Source organism: Rhinopithecus roxellana, chromosome 9 (assembly GCF_007565055.1).
Source record: "Rhinopithecus roxellana isolate Shanxi Qingling chromosome 9, ASM756505v1, whole genome shotgun sequence".
Lineage (NCBI taxonomy): Eukaryota > Metazoa > Chordata > Mammalia > Primates > Cercopithecidae > Rhinopithecus > Rhinopithecus roxellana.
Genome location: NC_044557.1, coordinates 48,981,504 through 49,001,006, shown reverse-complemented (window position 1 = coordinate 49,001,006; position 19,503 = coordinate 48,981,504). Strand labels below are relative to the sequence as shown.

Below are 19,503 nucleotides of genomic sequence, written 5' to 3'. Positions count from 1 at the left end.
ATCATTTCTTTGAAGCCTTTAGGTTTTCTTCAGCTTTTAAGGCAGGCTGGCTATCAATACACTTTCTTGGTCTTCATTAATCTGAGAATGTCTTTATTTTGCATTTACTTTGAAGAACAGTTTTGCTAGCTGTAGAATTCTAGATTCAGTTCCTTTTCTTCCAGCATGTCAAATACATTGCCACTGCCTTCTGGCCTCCGTTGTTTCTGATAAGTCAGCTGTTAAACTGTTGTTCCTCTATATGAGAATATTTTCTTGCTCCTTTCAAGAGCTTCCCTAACAGTTTCACTATAAAGTCTAGATGTCGTTCTATGTTTACCCCAGGCTTTACTGAAACCTTGTATTTGTAGGTTTTTGTTTGTTTGTGGTTTAAGAGACAGGGCTCACTATGTTGCCCAGGCTGGTGTCTTAACTCCTGGGCACAAACAATCCTCCTGCCTCGGTCTTCCAAAGTGCTGGAATTACAGGTATGAGCCACTGCACCCAGCCATGTAGGGTATTTTAAGTCAAACTGAGGGAGTTTTCAGCCATTACTTCTCCAAAGATTCAACCCTCTTCTAAGACTCCCATTATACATGTTGTTATGTTTGATGTTGTCTCACAAATTTCAACACAAAGATTATCTATAATGAAATGGGGCCTCCTCCTTATGAAGCACTTATTTTTGTTCCATTTACTTTTAAAATCTTAGTTCAGTACCAATATCAAGAAAATGTATATTTTCTTCCTTTTAGAAATAGAAGAGGGGCATAGTACTTCAGACTTTTGTTCTGCATACATAGCATATGATGTGACAAAAGTGAAATAGTAATACAGTAATGACCTGGTATGGAATGAAATGAGTTACTGCTTCCAGTTACAATATATGAATTTCTTCATATACAGTGACTAGAAGGGAGAATGAAGGTAGAACAGTGGTGTTCCTCTTCAGGAACAGACAATATTTATAAAACCTTAAATGTAATCTTTAATGAAAAGATATATGCATTATAAAAAAAGGGGTCATAATGAGTGATGTGGAGATGGCTACATATACTTTCTTAAGAATTCCACATCTTTTATCATACAGATTTCAAATGCTTTTTGGCAACATAAGCACTTTAAAAGAATTGAGCTACATCAACTAAATGACAATAAATATAATTAGTTCTTCATCATCACAATAAGACAACGATTAAAATATTTTACCCCATATAGTCAAAATACTAATCTTTTCATTTACAAATTTGTAGGCAAATGTGTAATTACCAAACAACGTATAGTACAGAAACAAGAAAAATGTTAAGTCTAGTTATGACAGTTTTTTTCTAATAGACAAAACTGTCAACAATTTATTATAAAAAACCTATACAATTAATAAATACTTGATCAAAAGTCTTTAAAAATATATTCATAATGAAATGTGTAGAAAGAGATTTCAAAGTCATAGCAGTTACTACTATTACAATATTTAATCATTTTTACAATAGGTCTGCTGGTCCATTTCAATTAAATTCATTCTCAGAACCATCACATATCTTGCTGAATTTCACTTAAAGCAAAAGCAAGTTGCTTAATTTTTGCTTCCATTGTTCTTTTGTTCTTGCACGTTTCTTCCAAAAGTTCACGCATTTCTTTTTCAATTTGATGGACCTAAATTGACGTAAATTTTACATTTTAATTTCTTAAAGAAAATGTATTTTTAAAATGCATTCTGAAAGAAAAGGTCCACAATTTATTCTTACACATTTTGAAATTTGTGATGTAGTTGAAGAAATGACAGTAAAATGTAACTTGCTCAAATGCTAATAGGAAAAATACAGTGTTTATATAGTATACAAAGTACTTTCATGCATTAATGTATTATCTACTTAGTTTTCATAAACTTCTTGTGAAAAAGACATGGCTCTCTCTCTCTCTCTCTATATATATATATATATTTTTTTTTCCTTTTTTTGAGATGGAGTCTCGCTCTGTTGCCCAGGCTGGAATGCAGTGGCGTGATCTCTGCTCACTGCAAGCTCCGCTTCCCAGGTTCATGCTATTCTCCTCCCTCAGATTCCTGAGTAGCTGGGACTACAGGCATCCGCTACCACGCTCAGCTAATTTTTTTCTTTGTATTTTTAGTAGAGATGGGGTTTTACCATGTTAGCCAGGATGGTCTCGATCTCCTGACCTCATGATCCGCCTACCTTGGCCTCCCAAAGTGCTGGGATTACAGGCGTGAGCCATCGCGCTTGGCCAAGACATGGAAATGTATTTTAACTTGGCCAGGTGTGGTGGCTCACAGCTGTAATCCCAGCACTTTGGGAGGCTGAAGTGGGCAGATCACTTGAGGTCAGGAGTTTGAGACCAGCCTGGCCAACATGGTGAAACCCTGCCTCTGCTAAAAATACAAAATTAGCCGGGTGTGGTGGTACACACCTGTAACCCAGCTACTCGGGAAGCTGAGGGAGGAGAGTCACTTGAACCCAGGAGGTGGAGGTTGCAGTAAGGCGAGATAGCACCATTGCACTCCAGCCAGAACAAGAGTGAAACTCCATCTCCAAAAAAAAATATATATATATATATACACACACAGACACACAGACACACACACACACACACACACACACACACACACACACACACATTTTAACTCTATTTTAGAGCTTAGAAAATCTGTTTATGGTTGTACAGTTTCTATATATCATAGCTAGCACAGAATCCCATGCTTTTGATTAATCCTTCTACGGTCCTATGCTGCTTATCAATGCTGAGTCACAAGTTCAGCTTAAACACCAGTTCCTTATAGATTTTTAAAACTGAAATAACCTCCTTCCCCAAAGAAACCCTATCTTTAATGTAGTGCCTACAGCTTTTCTAAAAATGCTGTTGGTGGTTATATATTGCCATCTTTTTGAGAGATCATTTTATCATTTATTCCTAACCTACATTCTCCTAGGAGTAGCCGTAGTTGATATTGTTAACTTCTAATTGAAACTGTCTTTCCTACGATATCATAACACTTCTGATGTTACCAATATGACCATCTTTTTATGTTTACTTCATGCTTCCTAACCCCTAATGTAGATCTCTCAATCTCTTTTCCCTTAGAAAGCTAGTATTTCTCCTAATTTAAGTAATCATCACTATCTGATACCTCATAATCCCCTGCCTGTAAACCCAATGATCATATATCATATTTAAGCTCTAGTGCTATTTCTAAAACTTTTCCCTTTGATATTACTTGAAACACTTCCCTTAAGTGTTTAAACCTTAAACTTATTTAGTATTGAGGTTAATACTTAAACCTTACTTAGTATTAACTTATTTAGTATTACCTGTAACCTTATTTAAGGTTTAATCCTTATTTAGTATTACCTGATGTACCCTTGTTAAACATTTGGTAGATTTTTAAAATTTTGAGATAGGATATTGCTGTCACCCAGGCTGGAGTGCAGTGGTATGATCATAGCTCACCATAGTCTCAAACTCCTGGGCTCAAGCAATCCTCACATCTCAGCCTCCTGAGTAGACAGGTCTACAGGCGTGTACCACTATGCCAGGATAATTAACACATTTTTTTTTCTGTAGAGACAAGGTCTTGCTATGTTGCCCAGGCTGGTCTTGAACTCCTGGTCTTGAGTGATACTTCCACCTCAACCTCAACCTCCTAGTAAGTGTTGGGATTACAGGTGTTAAGCCACCATGCCCAGCCTACATTTGGTAGCTTTTTTAAATTTTGAGACAGAGTTTCACTCTTTTGCCCAGGCTGGAGTGCAATGGTGTGATCTCGGCTCACTGCAACCTCTGCCTCCTGGGTTCAAGCAATTCTCCTGCCTTAGCCTCCTGAGTAGCTGGATTACAGGCATGTGCCACCATGCCCGACTAATTTTGTATTTTTAGTAGAGACGAGGTTTCTCCATGTTGGTCAGGCTGGTCTTAAACTCCCAACCTCAGATGATCCACCCACCTTGGCCTCCCAAAGTGCTGGGATCACAGGTGTGAGCCACTGCGCCTGGCCTGCATTTGGTAGTTTTTAAGTAAAATATTTGGAATATCTGTTCACATGAAACAAAAGACTAAATTTTGGACAAGTTATATTCTTATTGCGATTATTTCCAAAGGCGTTACTCCCTCTTTTTCTTTGCACAGAGTCCTGAGGATAATGTCATTTAAACAACAACCTTGATTATGATTTCTTTTTTTTTTTTTTTTGAGACAGGGTCTCGCTCTGTAGTCCAGGCTAGAGTGCAGCATGGCACAATCTTGGAGCACTGAAATCTCCACCTCCTAGGCTAAAGTGATCCTGTGACCTCAGTCTCCCAAATAGCTGTGACTATAGGCATGTGCCACAACACCCCGCTAATTTTTGTATTTTTAGTGGAGATGGGGTTTCACCATGTTGGCCAGGCTGGTCTTGAATTCCTTAGCTCAACTGATCCACCAGCCTCGGCCTCTGCTGGGATTACAGGCTTGAGCCACGACACCCGGTCATATAATTTCTATATGGAGCATTACTTTGTCTTTCTGTTGGTGCACTCTTTTATAGTTGCTGATTTCTACATCTCCAGTTTTACAGATACCTTAGTTTCTTATTACCACTTCAGAAGCAGGAAAAAATGGAAATTCATAATTATCTCACCAGAGAGGTCACATAAGAATCACCTGTGAAATAAAAAAAATACCCGAGTCTGACTTCAGACTTAGTGAATGAGTCTCTGAGGGGACGTTCATGAATACGGTGTTTATTTTGTTTTATTTTTTTGTTTTTTAAGACAGAATCTTGCTTTGTCACCAGGTTGGAGTGCAGTGGCGCAATCTCGGCTCACCACAACCTCCACCTCCCGGGTTCAACGCATTCTCCTGCCTCAGCCTCCCGAGTAGCTGGAATTACAGGTGCCCACCACCATGCCCAGCTAATTTTTGTAGTTTTAGTAGAGACGGGGTTTCACCATGTTGGCCAGGATGGTCTTGATCTCCTGACCTCATGATCCGCCCGCCTCGGCCTCCCAAAGTGCTGGGATTACATGCGTGAGCCACCGCGCCCGGCCTGAGTACGTATTATTAAAAAGCTTCATAGGTGCTTCTGATGTTTGCCTGTGATTTAGCATCACTCTAAACTCATTACTTTGTTAATAATATTGAGATAATAAAGTTGATAGTCTTGAACCCTAGTACTCTTTGATAACTTTTTCCAAGATGGTGATGGATTATGTTTAATACATTCCGATTCTCACCCTGCCTATGTGTAACCAAACAGACTTCTATCCAAGATTAGATATGAAATTTTTATCCAGAGAGCAGAGAAAGTACACACTAGAATCAAATGTACGATTTTTGTTTAGAAATTAGAATTATGTTCTACAATTAATCTAAGTATTACCAACATTTTACCCTGGTTTCATGATAGTTTTGGTAACATTCCTCATATCTATTTGGTCATGAGATCATGTTGCCTTTTCTCTTTATAATTCTCGAAGATCTAACTTATTTAGCTATAGTCATGTAATATACTGATTACTGAAGTGAATTTTACTTACACTACCTTTAAATTTGCAGAATCAATACACTTCTGCTTTTCATTTGCCAGTTGTGCTATTTCAGCTTGATGAGCTTCAACAATTGCATCAACTTGTTTTTTAAAGGCATCATCCATACTATGAAGCTTTTCCATTGCATTCCTTAAAAAAACAAGAACACCCACATATATATGTGTATATGTGGTGTGAATGTATAGATTAGGATGTTATTTCTTCTTGGGTGGCTCACATTCATACTAATGAAAACATAACTCGGTATTACGAAAATATCAAAGGGCTATTACAGGGTAACTAAAGATATAAGTAGTTCATCATCTAGCAAAATCTATTAGGGTAACAATTAGGTTAGGATCATATATCACTAATATTTGTTACATTTTCATTTTCTGAAAGTTAGAGTATTCTGTTTCCCAATTTATTTTGAGCCTTAGAGTACAGTTTTTAATTTAATTTTATTTTTGAGACAGGGTCTGGCTGTGTCACCCAGGTTGGAGTGCAGTGGCATGATCATGGCTCAAAGCAACCTCTGGCTCCCAGGTTCAAGTGATTCTCATGCCTCAGCCTCCCAAGTAAGTGAGATTACAGGCTGTGCACCACCATGGCCCAGCTAATTTTCTGTATTTTTAGTACAGACAGGGTTTCACTATGTTGGATAGGCTGGTCTTGAACTCCTGGCCTAAAGTGATCTGCCCGCCTTGGCTTCCCAAAGTGCTGGGATTACAGAGGTGAGCCACCATCTGGCTTAAGGGTATAGTTTATAAGCACCTTCACAGATGATGACTACTATCAATCTTTTTTCTCTAGGTTTTCAATGTGATAATTTGACAAGTGCATAGTACAGATGGTTTAAGTTTATGAACATGTATTTGTGGCTTCCTTATGGTAAGGCTTAGTGGACAAAACACATTAAATGGTATTCACAAAATGTTCATGCTAAAAGTATCCTGGAGGCAAAACAATTCCTTTATATAAATACAAATAATGCTATTAAAAAAGTAACGTTCATAAAAAGAACACATTTTCTGGTTTTGGTACAGCAATCAGTAATAACAGATTGAACATAAGGAACATGCATCAAAAGCCTTTTAAAAATTGTACCACTTAGTAGCCAAGTGACTAGGGGCAAGTCACAAGCTGAGTTTTTCAACTATAAAACAGGACAATCCTGCCTGTTCTGCCAAACTTACAGGATTACTGTTGGGTTCAAAATAAGATAGAAGAAATCAACCTATAAATTGTAAAAAGCTATACAAGTAAAACCTATTATTATTAATAATAATTGGCTTATTTTATTACAATTCCATTAAATTAAAAAGCATTTATAGCAGTCTTAGTTATAAAGACAATTCATGTATAAAATCAGGTCTGCACTTTTATATTAATGGTATAATGAATAATGCAATGGAAAAGAGTCTAAAGATTGCTAGGTTTTATAATTTTTATTAGTTTTTTTTGCTAATTATAGAATATGACTTTCTTTTAGAATTTGAAAGACTCCTAACTGTAAATTTGTTACTGGCAGGATAAAAAATTGCAACAGATTCCAAGCCAAGGTTCTTGTATTAGTACTTGGTTGAAAGCAAAGTGGAACAGGGTCTATCAACAGAAAACAACTGTGCTATCAACCAAAACTTTCTGCAGTGTAACAACACTTTCCCATTAGACTGAATCACAACAAGAAATCAAATTCCAGGTTACATTAGATTTGACATAATTAGAACCTATCTTTAAGTGAGATTTTTGGGCTATCCATAGCCATGTTATCTGTATCACTCTGTCTTCACACAAGAACTAATCATGAAGCTGTGCTACTTAATTTTGAAGGTTCCAACTGTATAAATTATTTTTAACAAGTTTAGTTATATTATTTAACACAGTAAAACCTTATTTCCTCTTGAGTATTTTATGGAACCCACAGAACAGTGGCAGCCAGGTACACATTTTATTTCCTCTCTTTAAAATCGGCTCTTGGCCGGGCATGGTGGCTCATGCCTGTAATCCCAGCCCTTTGTCAGGCCGAGGCGGGTGGGTCACCTGAGGTCAGGAGTTCGAGACCAGATTGGCCAACATGGTGAAACCCCATCTCTACTAAAAATACAAAAAATTAGCTGGGTGTGGTGGTGCATGCCTGTAATCCCAGCTACTTGGTAGATTGAGGCAGGAGAATCACTTGAACCCAGGAGGCAGAAGTTGCGGTAAGCCCAGATTGCGCCATTGCACTCCAGCCTGGGCAATAAGAGTGAAACTCCGTCTCGGAAAAACAAACAAAAAAATTGGCTCTCATCCTCAGCTTGTACTGGCAACTGCAATCTAAATGTCCTCTAGCCTCCTCAGGAGCTCACTGCCCCTGGTAGTCAACTGGCAGTCTCCTCTAAATTTCACTTACAACAACTAAAATATCACTAGCTGCTTTCATTCAAATACAGTTTAAAATGCTCATCGTAATAAAAACAAAATGTTCACATAGCAATTTTTTTTTTTTGAGACAAAGTTTCACTCTTGTTGCCCAGGCTGGAGTATAATGGTGTGATCTTGGCTCACTGCAACCTCCACCTCCCAGGTTCAAGTGATTCTCTGGCTTCAGCCTCATGAGTAGCTGGGATTGCAGGCGCCTGCCACCACGTCTGGCTAATTTTTTCTATTTTTAGTGGAGATGGGGTTTCACTGTGTTGACCAGGCTGGTCTCAAACTCCTGATCTCAGGTGATCCACCTACCTCGGCCTCCCAAAGTGCTGGGATTGCAGGTGTAAGCCACCATATGTGGCCTGCCTCATATAGCAATTCTTATGTGCCAAGCGCTATTCTAATAACTAGATAATTCATATAAGCTATATCTATTCATAAATACACACATATATATATAAAATGTCAACCTCTTATCTAAAAGTTAAGGTAGGTGCTACTGCTATCTTCATTTTACAGATGAAATGGAAATAAACTTCCTGGCAAGTAACTATGTCCTACAAGATTTTTAGCCCTCCTCTCTTTATACATATTTCACCAATTCCACAGTGTTTATGATTAAGGAGATCTCAAATCCTTTAGAACTTAATGCTTACTTTTGTAGTTCAATACTTTTGTCTCTTTCTGCTTTAAGTTTCTTTTCCTTGTTTTCAAATTTTTCTTTCACTTCTTTTACTTGTGTTTCAAGATGACATAGAAGTTCTCCTTTATCATGCCACTTCTGATTCAGTGTACTAATATGAGAAGTAATTTGAAAAATAAATTGGGTTTATTAAATTATTAGGCTACATTTTATTTCTCAGTGGGAAACATTATACTATGTAATACCTGTAAGCTTTTCTAATTTCTTCAAGTTCTACTTCCTTTCCTTTCAACTGTTGTTTTAGTTTTTCTTTTCTTTCATTGTGCCTTTCCAACTTCTCAAGTACCTCATTCAGTTGTGAAGATTTTTCATCAAGTTGTTCTTGAGTGCATTTTTCTATTTCTGTGATCTTTTCTTGTAATCTTTTGATGTGTTCATCTTTTTCTTGTAAACACTTCAAGAAAAAAATTGGTACTTTGTTTTTATTAACTTTAAATGCTTCATATTCTGGTTAATTAGATATGGTTTATCCTTTGAAATAATATTTTAAACACATAAAATGCTTCAAACTATACTACAAAGCTACAGTAACCAAAACAGCATGGTACTGGTACCAAAACAGAGATAGAGACCAATGGAACAGAACAGAGTCCTCAGAAATAATACCACACATCTACAGCCATCTGATCTTTGATAAACCTGACAAAAACAAGAAATGGGGAAAGGATTCCCTATTTAATAAATGGTGCTGGGAAAATTGGCTAGCCATAAGTAGAAAGCTGAAACTAGATCCTTTCCTTACTCCTTATACGAAAATTAATTCAAGATGGATTAGAGACTTAAATGTTAGACCTAAAACCATAAAAACCCTAGAAGAAAACCTAAGTAATACCATTCAGGACATAGGCATGGACAAGGACTTCATGTCTAAAACACCAAAAGCAACGGCAACAAAAGCCAAAATTGACAAATGGGATCTAATTAAACTAAAGAGCTTCTGCACAGCAAAGGAAACTACTACCAGAGTAAACAGGCAACCTACAGAATGGGAGAAAATTTTTGCAATCTACTCATCTGACAAAGGGCTAATATCCAGAACCTATAAAGAACTCAATCAAATTTACAAGAAAAAAACAACCCCATCAAAAAGTGGGCAAAGGATATGAACAGACATTTCTCAAAAGAAGACATTCATACAGCCAACAGACACATGAAAAAATGCTCATCATCACTCGCCATCAGAGAAATGCAAATCAAAACCACAATGAGATACCATCTCACACCAGTTAGAATGGCAGTCATTAAAAAATCAGGAAACAACAGGTGCTGGAGAGGATGTGGAGAAACAGGAACACTTTTACACTGTTGGTGGGACTGTAAACTAGTTCAACCATTGTGGAAAACAGTGTGGCGATTCCTCAAGGATCTAGAACTAGAACTATCATTTGACCCAACCATCCCATTACTGGGGATATACCCAAAGGATTATAAGTCATGCTGCTATAAAGACTCATGCACACGTATATTTATTGGGGCACTATTCACAATAGCAAAGACTTGGAATCAACTCAAATGTCCATCAGTGATAGACTGGATTAAGAAAATGTGGCACATATAAACCATGGAACACTATGCAGCCATAAAAAAGGATGAGTTCGTGTCCTTTGTAGGGACATGGATGCAGCTGGAAACCATCATTCTCAGCAAACTATCGCAAGAACAGAAAGCCAAATATCGCATGTTCTCACTCATAGGTGGGAATTGAACAATGAGATCAGTTGGACACAGGAAGGGGAGCATCAAACACCGGGTCCTATTGTGGGGAGGAGGTAGGGGGGAGGGACAGCATTAGGAGATATACCTAATGTAAATGACGAGTTAATGGGTGCAGCACACCAACAAGGCACATGTATACATATGTAACAAACCTGCACGTTGTGCACATGTACCCTAGAACTTAAAATATAATAACAATAAAAAAGAAAAAAAAACAAAAAAACAAAAAAACAAAAAAATCACATAAAATGTTCATTTTCTTGTGACTCCTAACCCTTAATTGACACTGGGTATTTCCAGTTATTCCAAAGGCCATAATAAGATTCTCCATTAAATTCTGAAGTAAAGTTCATTCCAAATTAATAAATATCATGTAGAACTTTTTAAGAGCAAAGAGGCAAATATTATAAAAATAAATGCATGATAGTCTACCCTAAATTTTACAACAGTTGGAAAACATTGAAAAACAACTTTTGGATACTTTGATCCAAAGATTTTCAAACCTGCCATTGCTCTTTAACCAAAATAAAATGTCAAACTTACATCTTTTAATTTTCTAATAGTTTCAGTTTGGTCGTCTATGATTTTGCACTTTATTTTTAATGCATCACTATCACTTTCATTTGTCTTTCGCAGACATTCATTCTCTCTAGATAAACTTTCAATTTGAGCCTCCAATTTTCCACGATTTTGGGCTAGAGAAGATCCTAAGAAACAAAAATCATCAATTACAAACTTTGAAACACCTTGGGGGTTTGTATCTTATCAAACTCTAACAAACTGTAATATAATAATAAAAAAACGAAATAAAGAAACATAGCTTATAATAGTACAATATGAAGAGGAAAAGGGAAGCAAACAAAAAGGCCTCTTAAACACTTGTGGCTATTTTAAAACCTGAAACCACAAATAAAGTTGAGAATAAGTAACTCAGATATGTAATATTAATTCATGTTATGACATTCAAACAAACAAGAGCATATTAAAAATTCCTACAGAGAATGAATGAATACGCAATGCTCCATTACAACTGAAAATCTTGGCCGGGAGAAGCTGCTCACTCCTGTAATCCTAGCACTTTAGGAGGCTGAGGTGGGCGGACCATTTGAGGTCAGGAGTTTGAAACCAGGCTGGCCAACATGGTGAAACCCTGTCTCTAGTAAAAATACAAAAAAATTAGCTGGGTGTGGTGGCGCATGCCTATAATCCCAGCTACTGGGGAGGATGAGGCAGGAGAATTGCTTGAACCCAGGAGGCAGGGTGGCAGCGAACTGAGATCACACAACTGCACTTCAGCCTGGGCAACAGAGTGAGACTCATCTCAAAAAAAAAAAACCAAAAAAACCCAAATATTTAGCTATTCATAATTTTAAAGGTATCTGTGAATGTAAAAAAACAAAAACAAAAACAAAAACAAAACAAAAAACAACCCAGTATATATCTCTTGCTTTACAGAGATTGGAAAGGGAATGAGACTGAGGATTTACTGAAAAATAGTTTTCATTCATATAATATTTTAATTTGTGCATGCACAATAAATGTTGCATATATCAGAAAAGAAAATTAAATGTGTATACTATACAAATAACTTGAAATCACTGTATAAGAATTATTTTTGGCCAGGTGCGGTGGCTCATGCCTGTAATCCCAGAACTTTGGGAGGCCGAGGTGGGTGGATCACCTGAGGTTAGGAGTTTCAGATCAGCCTGGCCAACATGGTTAAACTCCGTCTCTACTAAAAATACAAAAATTAGCCAGGCGTGGCAGCACATGGCTGTAATCCCAGCTACTCAGGAGGCTGAGGCAGGAGAAGCGCTTGAACCCAGAAGGCAGAGGTTGCAGTGAGCTGAGACTGAGCTATCACACTTCAGCCTGGGCAATAAGAGCAAAACTCTTGTCTCAAAAAAAAAAAAAAAATTATTTTTAACAATATATTTAGATGTTACTTTGTAAAAGTACACACGGTTCAGAAAAGTTGTCAAATTATCATGGGAAAAAAATTTAAAAAATCAGAGCCATAACTTCTTCATTGGTGTAATAAACTATTTCTCATTTCCTAAGAGGTCTTCATTCCCCTGTGGCTGGCAAATGCCTACTTATCCTTCCAGATAAAGGGTCGCCTTTTTTCTTGGCATCTTTAGGCAGAGTTGAGTCTTTTTGTCTCCAATACCCAGATTTGCTCGCTTATAAGAATAAGTTATTTTCCCTTTGAAAATCTGAGAATTTTACCCTGTTGTGCCAGCTCATGTCCCCATACTTTTCTTTCTGTCCTTAAACCAAATATTAGTGATTCCTTGGCTGCTAGCTCAGAAATAAGCTGGACTTTTTCGTGCTTGAGAAGTTCTATTTGAATACTCTTCTGCTTGTCATCTTCAATTAAAATTTCAAGGGTGTTGATTTGATTCTGTATATTCCCCGAAAAAATAAATAAGAATTATTATAATAACTGCTTTATTTTCTATTTTTTCCATCTTACAATGAGAAAAAATGTTATTTAAGCAAATACAAGTAAACATTACCAAATTTTACATTAGAAGGTTTAGTTTTACTAACTAAAGACCAATGTAGATCATGAAATAAACAGCCGAATTTAAGAGACCACTCCTTTAAACAATCTGAATTTTACTCTAAAATTGTTAAAGAGAAACTATACCTGTAATACTCAACATTTTTCACCAAGCATTTATATCAATAGTGTTAAAAGTCACTTTCCAGAAATAAATTTTGGGTAAAATAGCATTAATGTTTAAAATTGAGACAACGGCAATAAAGACATTAATTTAATGATTATTACATCTAAGTATATCTAAAACCACCAGCATCACCACCACAAAATTAATATCAGCAATCCAAGTGGTGCTTCCCAAACTTTAACCATTTGAGAATTGGTTAATTTCACAATTTTTGCTGTATCACTGTACTGCTCGCACCTACTTAACTGAACATGTTTCTTAAAACTAATTTACTTATTTTACCTAAATGCTCTCTCATGAGCAATACAATTTGTGAAATCATGAGTTTAATTTCTTTAGTTGTACTATTTTTCTTATATGCAATATATAATTAGTATCATTTAAAAGTTCCTTTTGTGTACTTCCTAAAATTATCACAACCCACTTGAGAAAATAATATAAAAAAATTTTTAAAAATATGATGTTGCAAAGTCTTACCTGTAAATTTGCTGCTGTTTCTTGTTTCAATTTAGAAACTTCTGCCAGTTTTGTTTTTTGTTCCTTTACCATACAGGTCAGATCTTTAATTAAAGAGGAAGACTCATTTTCTTTTCGTTGAGCCCAAATAAGAGCGTGTTTGCTCTTTGCTAACTCAGTTGCAACATTTTCAAAACCATCTTTAACCTATATTCCAAAATTATATTATAAATAGCAGTTCTCCAAATAATTAGAAAATATTTGCTTCTGGAAATAGTATCACAGTTTTAGCAAAAGAATAATATTTAAAGATAATCTGTTTCAATCTACTAATTTCCAGATGATGAAACAGAGACCCAGGATGATTATTATATATTTGCCTAAAGTGACCCAGGGAATAATGTCAAATCTAAAGCCAGAAATCATTTATTTGGGCTGGGTGCGGTGGCTCATGACTGTAATCCCAGCACTTTGGGAGGCCAAGGAGGGCAGATCACTTGAGGTCAGGAATTTGAGACCAGCCTGGCCAAAATGGTGAAACCCCATCTCTATTAAAAATACAAAAATGAGCCAGTGTGGTGGTGCACGCCTGTAAAATCCTAGCTACTTGGGAGGCTGAGGCAGGAGAATTGCTTGAACCTGGGAGGAGGAGGTTGCAGTGAGCTGAGATAGCGCCACTGCACTCCAGCCTGGGTGGCCAGATATTGCTCTAAGCACTGAAATGCATCAGTGAATACCAGAGATTAAAATCTTTGCTTTTGTAAAGCTTAAATTCTAGGTGGCAGGGACTGACAATATAACAACAAGCATAATATACATCATGTTAGATGATACTATATGCTTGGGTAAAAGGTTAGAAGGATGTGAATTGTGTGAAGTGTTGGGAGATGTGGGTTCAAGTTTAACTGGCATAATCACTGAGAATGCAACAATGGAGCAATGACTGGAAGAAGGCAGGGACTGCAGCCGTGCAAATGAGTGGGAAAGGAGTGTTTTAGGCAGGAATGTGCCTGATACACTGGAGGAATAGGAAGAAGGCTGTTGTCACTGGAGTGGCATAAATGAAGGGGAAGGTAGTAGGACATGAACTCAGAGGGCTAGATTGTGAAGTGTTTTGATCACTACTCTGAATAAAATGAAGGGACAATGGAGGTCTTTGAGGAGAGGAGTCATATTACCAAACATGTATTTTAAAAGAACATTCTAGCTGCTGTGTTTGGTATAAACAGAGGGGGGTAGGGGAAAGATAGAGGCAGGAAGATTAACTTGAAAGTTCTTCATATAAGATAATGTGACTTACCAAAGTGGCTATGTTAGAGGTGGTAAGAATTGGCCACAAGTATATTTTTTAAATAATGGTGACAGAATCTCTTGAGGTACTGAATGTGTAGTGTCAGACAAAGAGTAATCAATAATAACTTTGTTTTTGGCTTAAGCACCTAGAAGGATGGAGTTGTCTTTCACTGGGACAGGAGAAATGTCAAAGTAGAAGGTTTGGTAGTAAAATCAGCAGTGAAGTAGAATATGTTAAATAGGTGGTTAGTCATAGAAGTTTAAAATTCATGCAAAACATCCAGGCTGGAGATATAATGATGCTGGAGGAGTTTACCAAGAGAATGAGTGTATATAGAAAAGAAAGGAATTTAAGGGCTGAAAACTTGGGCACTGCAATAATGAAATTGTGGAAAAAATAAGATAAACAGAGAGACTGAAAAGACGTGACGTAATGGAAAGCCAAGAAAACCAAGAAATGCAGTATGGTGGAAACCAAGCAAAGAAAGAGTATGGAAGAAGAGAAAGCTATCAACCCTATCTAATGCTACACCTAGGTCAGATCAGATGAGGACAAATTTAACTGACAACTTTCATAGTGTGGATATTGCTGGTGGCTTTGATAGCACAATGCTAGTAGAGCAATAGAGATAAAAACCAGATGAGAGCAGGTTGGAGAAGAGAGAAGTAGAGAAATCAAAGACAGCAAATGCACAATTTTGAGATGTTCTGTTGTAAATGGAAGCAGAGAAACAACATAGTAGTCAAAGGAAGAAACGGAATCAAGTGAGTTTTAAGATGAGAGAAATCACAGCATGTTTGCATGCTGAAGGGAATGATCCAATATAGAGGGAAAAATTGCAGATGTAAGAGAGCAAGAAAGAAGGCTTACAGAAGCCATATCTTTAAGTAGGCAAGAGGCAATGGGATCTAGTATACGTTTGGTGGCACTGGTCGGAGGAGCACAATTATTCCTCTATAGCAAGGGTTACCAAACTTTTTCTAGAAAGTGCCAAACAGTAAACTGTTAGGCTATACAGGCCAGGCCATATGAACTCTGTTGAAAGTACTCAACTATGGCTGGGCACAGTGGCTCACGCCTGTAATCCCAGCAATTTGGGAGGCCGAGGCAGGTGGATCACCTGAGATCAGGAGTTCGAGACCAGCCTATCCAATATGGTGAAACCCTGTCTCTACTAAAAATACAAAAATTAGGCAGGCATGGTGGCATGTGACTATAGTCCCAGCTACTTGCGAGGCTGAGACAGGAGAACTGCTTGAATCTGGGAGGCAGAAATTGGAGTGAGCTGAGATGATGCCACGGCACCACTCCAGCCTGGGCGAGAGAGTGAGACTCCATCTCAAAAAAAAAAAAAAAAAAGAAAAGAAAGTACTCAACTGTGCTTTTGTAATGGAAAAGCAGCTATAGATAATATGTAAAAAATGAGCACGGGTTTGTTCCAATAAAGCTTTACTTAAAAGAGAAATAGGCAGCGGGCCGTATTTGGCCTGGGGGCTTTAGTTTTGCCAATCCCTACTCTATAGTAATAGAAGGGAATTCAGGTTCTCTGATTCCTATCCCAATGTTCTATAATGTTTATAATCTTACTTAGTTTTTGCAAGAGCAATAAATAGCTATTGTTTACTTGAGGAAACTAAGGCCTCTAAGAATGTATATATTTTACTTAAGATTATGAAGCCAACATTTAATACAGCTATGTTTCTAAAACAAGTCCTCTCATCAAACCATATCTTACTGATTCTGTTTTCAATAAAGAGCTGGGTGCCAATTCTTACATCTTGAAATCTTCTGGCTTCAACAGTTAAAGCAATACGGAATTCATTTTCTAAATCCATATACTGCTGGCTTAATACATCAATTTTCTCTTGGTATTCTTTTATCACTTGCTCATGTTTTTTCTCTTCTTTGGCTATTTCTTTAGCTAAGGCATCCTGGAACTCAGTATCAGTAAAAAACTCCCTTGTTTCAAGTTCCTTCCTGGAGTGAAAAACATATAAAGATAAAAGGATGATACTCACCTGAAAAGAAACATTTTAAAGGTCTTCACATAGTTCTTAATATTCTATATTTGATATTGGTAATTCAATATTGGCCTCTCGCTTTCAAACACAGTAATTGGGCACAGATAGGTACAAATAATATGAGTTTTATTTGATTGTGTATTTAATAATGATGGGGATAAGGGAAGTATATCAAATCTTAACTTCATGAGATAGTTCAGAATCATTCTATGGCTTCAGAAATTCTTCAGGTGCATTTGCATAAGCTATTTCACTGTATCTACTACTTTGGCCAAGTGTTTGACTTGCAATAAATACAGTCTGATTAGCACTGGTGGTTTGTTAATAGAAAAAGTCAGTTAAAGTATAAAATTATTTACTAATCTTTTGATATTGGGCCAGTTAGTCCATTCTTTACAGTTCTCCACTACTTTTCTTGCATTACTCAAACCCATAATGTGAAACCCATCATTTCCAGTTTTTGGTTTCTTTAAACTGGAATGAAACTAAGTAAAGCAAACTAAGTACAAAATTCCTGTAAAGGAAACTAAGTACAAAATTCTAGATTTTTGTGATTATTTTTCCCCAATCTTTTATAGTTGTCTCTTCTACACATGATAACAATTTTCCCCAGAGCACCAAAATTTGTGTAGATACAAAACAAAACAGGTTTGGGAATGAATACAATGAACATATGATAATCATACAATTTCACTGGTAGGATAGTAAATAAATAACTGAAATAGATAAGCTGAAAATGTTCAAATTACTACGGATTCTATAGAGCAAGAGTTGACAAACTACAGCCCATCAGCCAAATGTGACAGCCTTTTTCTTTGTAAATAAACTTTTACTGTAACATAGCCATGCTGTCCATTTATCTATTATCTATGGCTACTTTTTTGCTACAAAGGCAAAGTTAGGTATGGCCTACAGAGCCTGAAATATTTTCTATGTGACCCTCTACAGAAAAAGTTCACTGACACTTCCTTCAGAAGAATAAAGAATACTGATTAATTTACTGATTAATTTACTAATTAATTAACTTGGAGGTCAATTAAAAATTTTCTCTCTATATAAAGACCAACTTTTGGCTGGGTTTGGAGAAATGAAAAATTAGCTATATTGTTATAAACCTATACCTCAAATACTGATAACAAAGGCACCTATTCATTTTTTAGCTACTAATTCTTGCTATAGGGCTGATTCTAATGTATACATACATGAACATGGCATTTTCCAATAACTGATTCTGTCAGACTATACCAATGCTCAGTCACTATCTTTAAATACTGGTGGTGGGGAACCAGTAGCTTTCTTTTTCTATTTTTAAATGCCAATACATTCCTGATACATTTTTCATTTACCTGTGTTCCTGTTCTTTCAATGCAAGAAGTTCATGAAGTTGTTGCACTTGTTCTCTTTCTCGATGAAGGGAAGTTCTAAGTAAGTATATTTCTCTATCAGCAGCTGAAGCTTTGAGTTCCACCTCTTGGATCAGTCTTATCTGAGTAAAATGCACACAATTACAGTATTTAGATAATAATCTCCCCTGCTATTTTAATGTCAATTTCCATAAGTACCTTTTAAATGACAGTGTCTGGTGACTAAGTTGATTTTCAAAATTTAGGAAATTAATGATATTTCAGTCACACAAAGTGCAGCCTTGGAAGGAACAAATACACTAGCATTAACTATTGCTTATTTGCACCACAGATTTTAATAATTTCCATTCAGAACCATGAAAATGAAATTCCTTCAACCACCTGAAAGCCTTTTTAAAAGCCAGCTCTCTCAGAATAAAAGCCTAACTACCTGCAACATTTCTATCAACTTTTCTTTTTAACTGCTTTAAGAGCTAGTAGTCTTAATTTAGACATAATTCAACAGGCTTTGTGACTGTTAAATTAACAGCAATTTAATTTTTGCATATAGTCTCACATCTTTTTTTTTTGCTTATTTCCAATTTTATTTTTTCAATAATAAAAGGGCTTTCATTGTTGTTAACATCTAAAGTTCATTCAAGAAGATACCTACTATGACAGATTTTTTTTTAAAAAAAGAAAAAACATACTAGCTAATTAGCTAAGAAAGAAGCTTTGCATTTTGTGACAGATGCTTCTTCCATTTAGCCTCACATCTTTTAGGTTTTCTAGGTGGTATAATTTGTTTCACGATAGAAGCTATGAATTTGTGTTAATCTATGCCACTCATATATTAAATAGAGAAATACCTGTGCCGCCTGCTGCTGCCTTTTCTGTCTCTCCATTTTTTCTAATGATTTTTCCAGGGTTCTTAAGTGTTTAAGGTGATCCTCTTGTTGATCTTTTGCTTTCATTAGTTCAACAGTCAGTTTTTTAATTTCATTTTGAAGTTTGTGAACCATAACTTCGAGTTGTCCTTTGGAATTTCTCTCTCTAAAAATAATTTCCTTTAGCCTAAAGCAGAAGTTATATGTGCTGTTAAGTATATACACATATAAAAATGATAACATGGTAGTAAGTGTTCAAACTTAGAGAAGATCTGAAGTATGTTTCAAATTCTAATTACAGTAAAAACTGGCAAAAAAAGAGTGTGTCTTTCCCCTACTCCTGAACCTAACATTATGATCAAAAGGAAAATATTTTATATAAATTACTATTCCACAGCAGAACTTTACTAAACAATTTGTTTCAGGCATTATACTAGATATGGACTTAAAGGCAAGCAAGATGAATAACATGGAGTTTTCTCT

At 36.3% G+C, this 19,503-nt stretch overlaps 1 protein-coding gene across 4 annotated transcripts in view; it reads right to left on the bottom strand.

Annotated features, from left to right (window-relative positions):
• Nucleotides 1-944: 944 nt before the first annotated feature.
• Nucleotides 945-19,503, bottom strand: part of LRRCC1 (leucine rich repeat and coiled-coil centrosomal protein 1) — a 41,100-nt gene continuing 22,541 nt past the window's right edge. For 2 of the 4 annotated variants that reach the window (XM_030937997.1, XM_030937998.1), the window contains 10 exons: nucleotides 19,003-19,207; nucleotides 18,137-18,276; nucleotides 16,545-16,746; nucleotides 13,497-13,682; nucleotides 12,556-12,730; nucleotides 10,870-11,033; nucleotides 8,796-9,004; nucleotides 8,564-8,701; nucleotides 5,510-5,645; nucleotides 1,119-1,632 (listed from right to left, as the gene is read on the bottom strand). In XM_030937997.1, coding sequence (XP_030793857.1) covers nucleotides 1,510-1,632; nucleotides 5,510-5,645; nucleotides 8,564-8,701; nucleotides 8,796-9,004; nucleotides 10,870-11,033; nucleotides 12,556-12,730; nucleotides 13,497-13,682; nucleotides 16,545-16,746; nucleotides 18,137-18,276; nucleotides 19,003-19,207 — 1,678 coding nt within the window. In that variant the 3' untranslated portion in view covers nucleotides 1,119-1,509. Of the gene's footprint in view, nucleotides 1,633-5,509; nucleotides 5,646-8,563; nucleotides 8,702-8,795; nucleotides 9,005-10,869; nucleotides 11,034-12,555; nucleotides 12,731-13,496; nucleotides 13,683-16,544; nucleotides 16,747-18,136; nucleotides 18,277-19,002; nucleotides 19,208-19,503 lie in introns of all 4 variants that reach the window. The other 2 variants (XM_010381743.2, XM_030937996.1) reach the window with 2 other exon arrangements.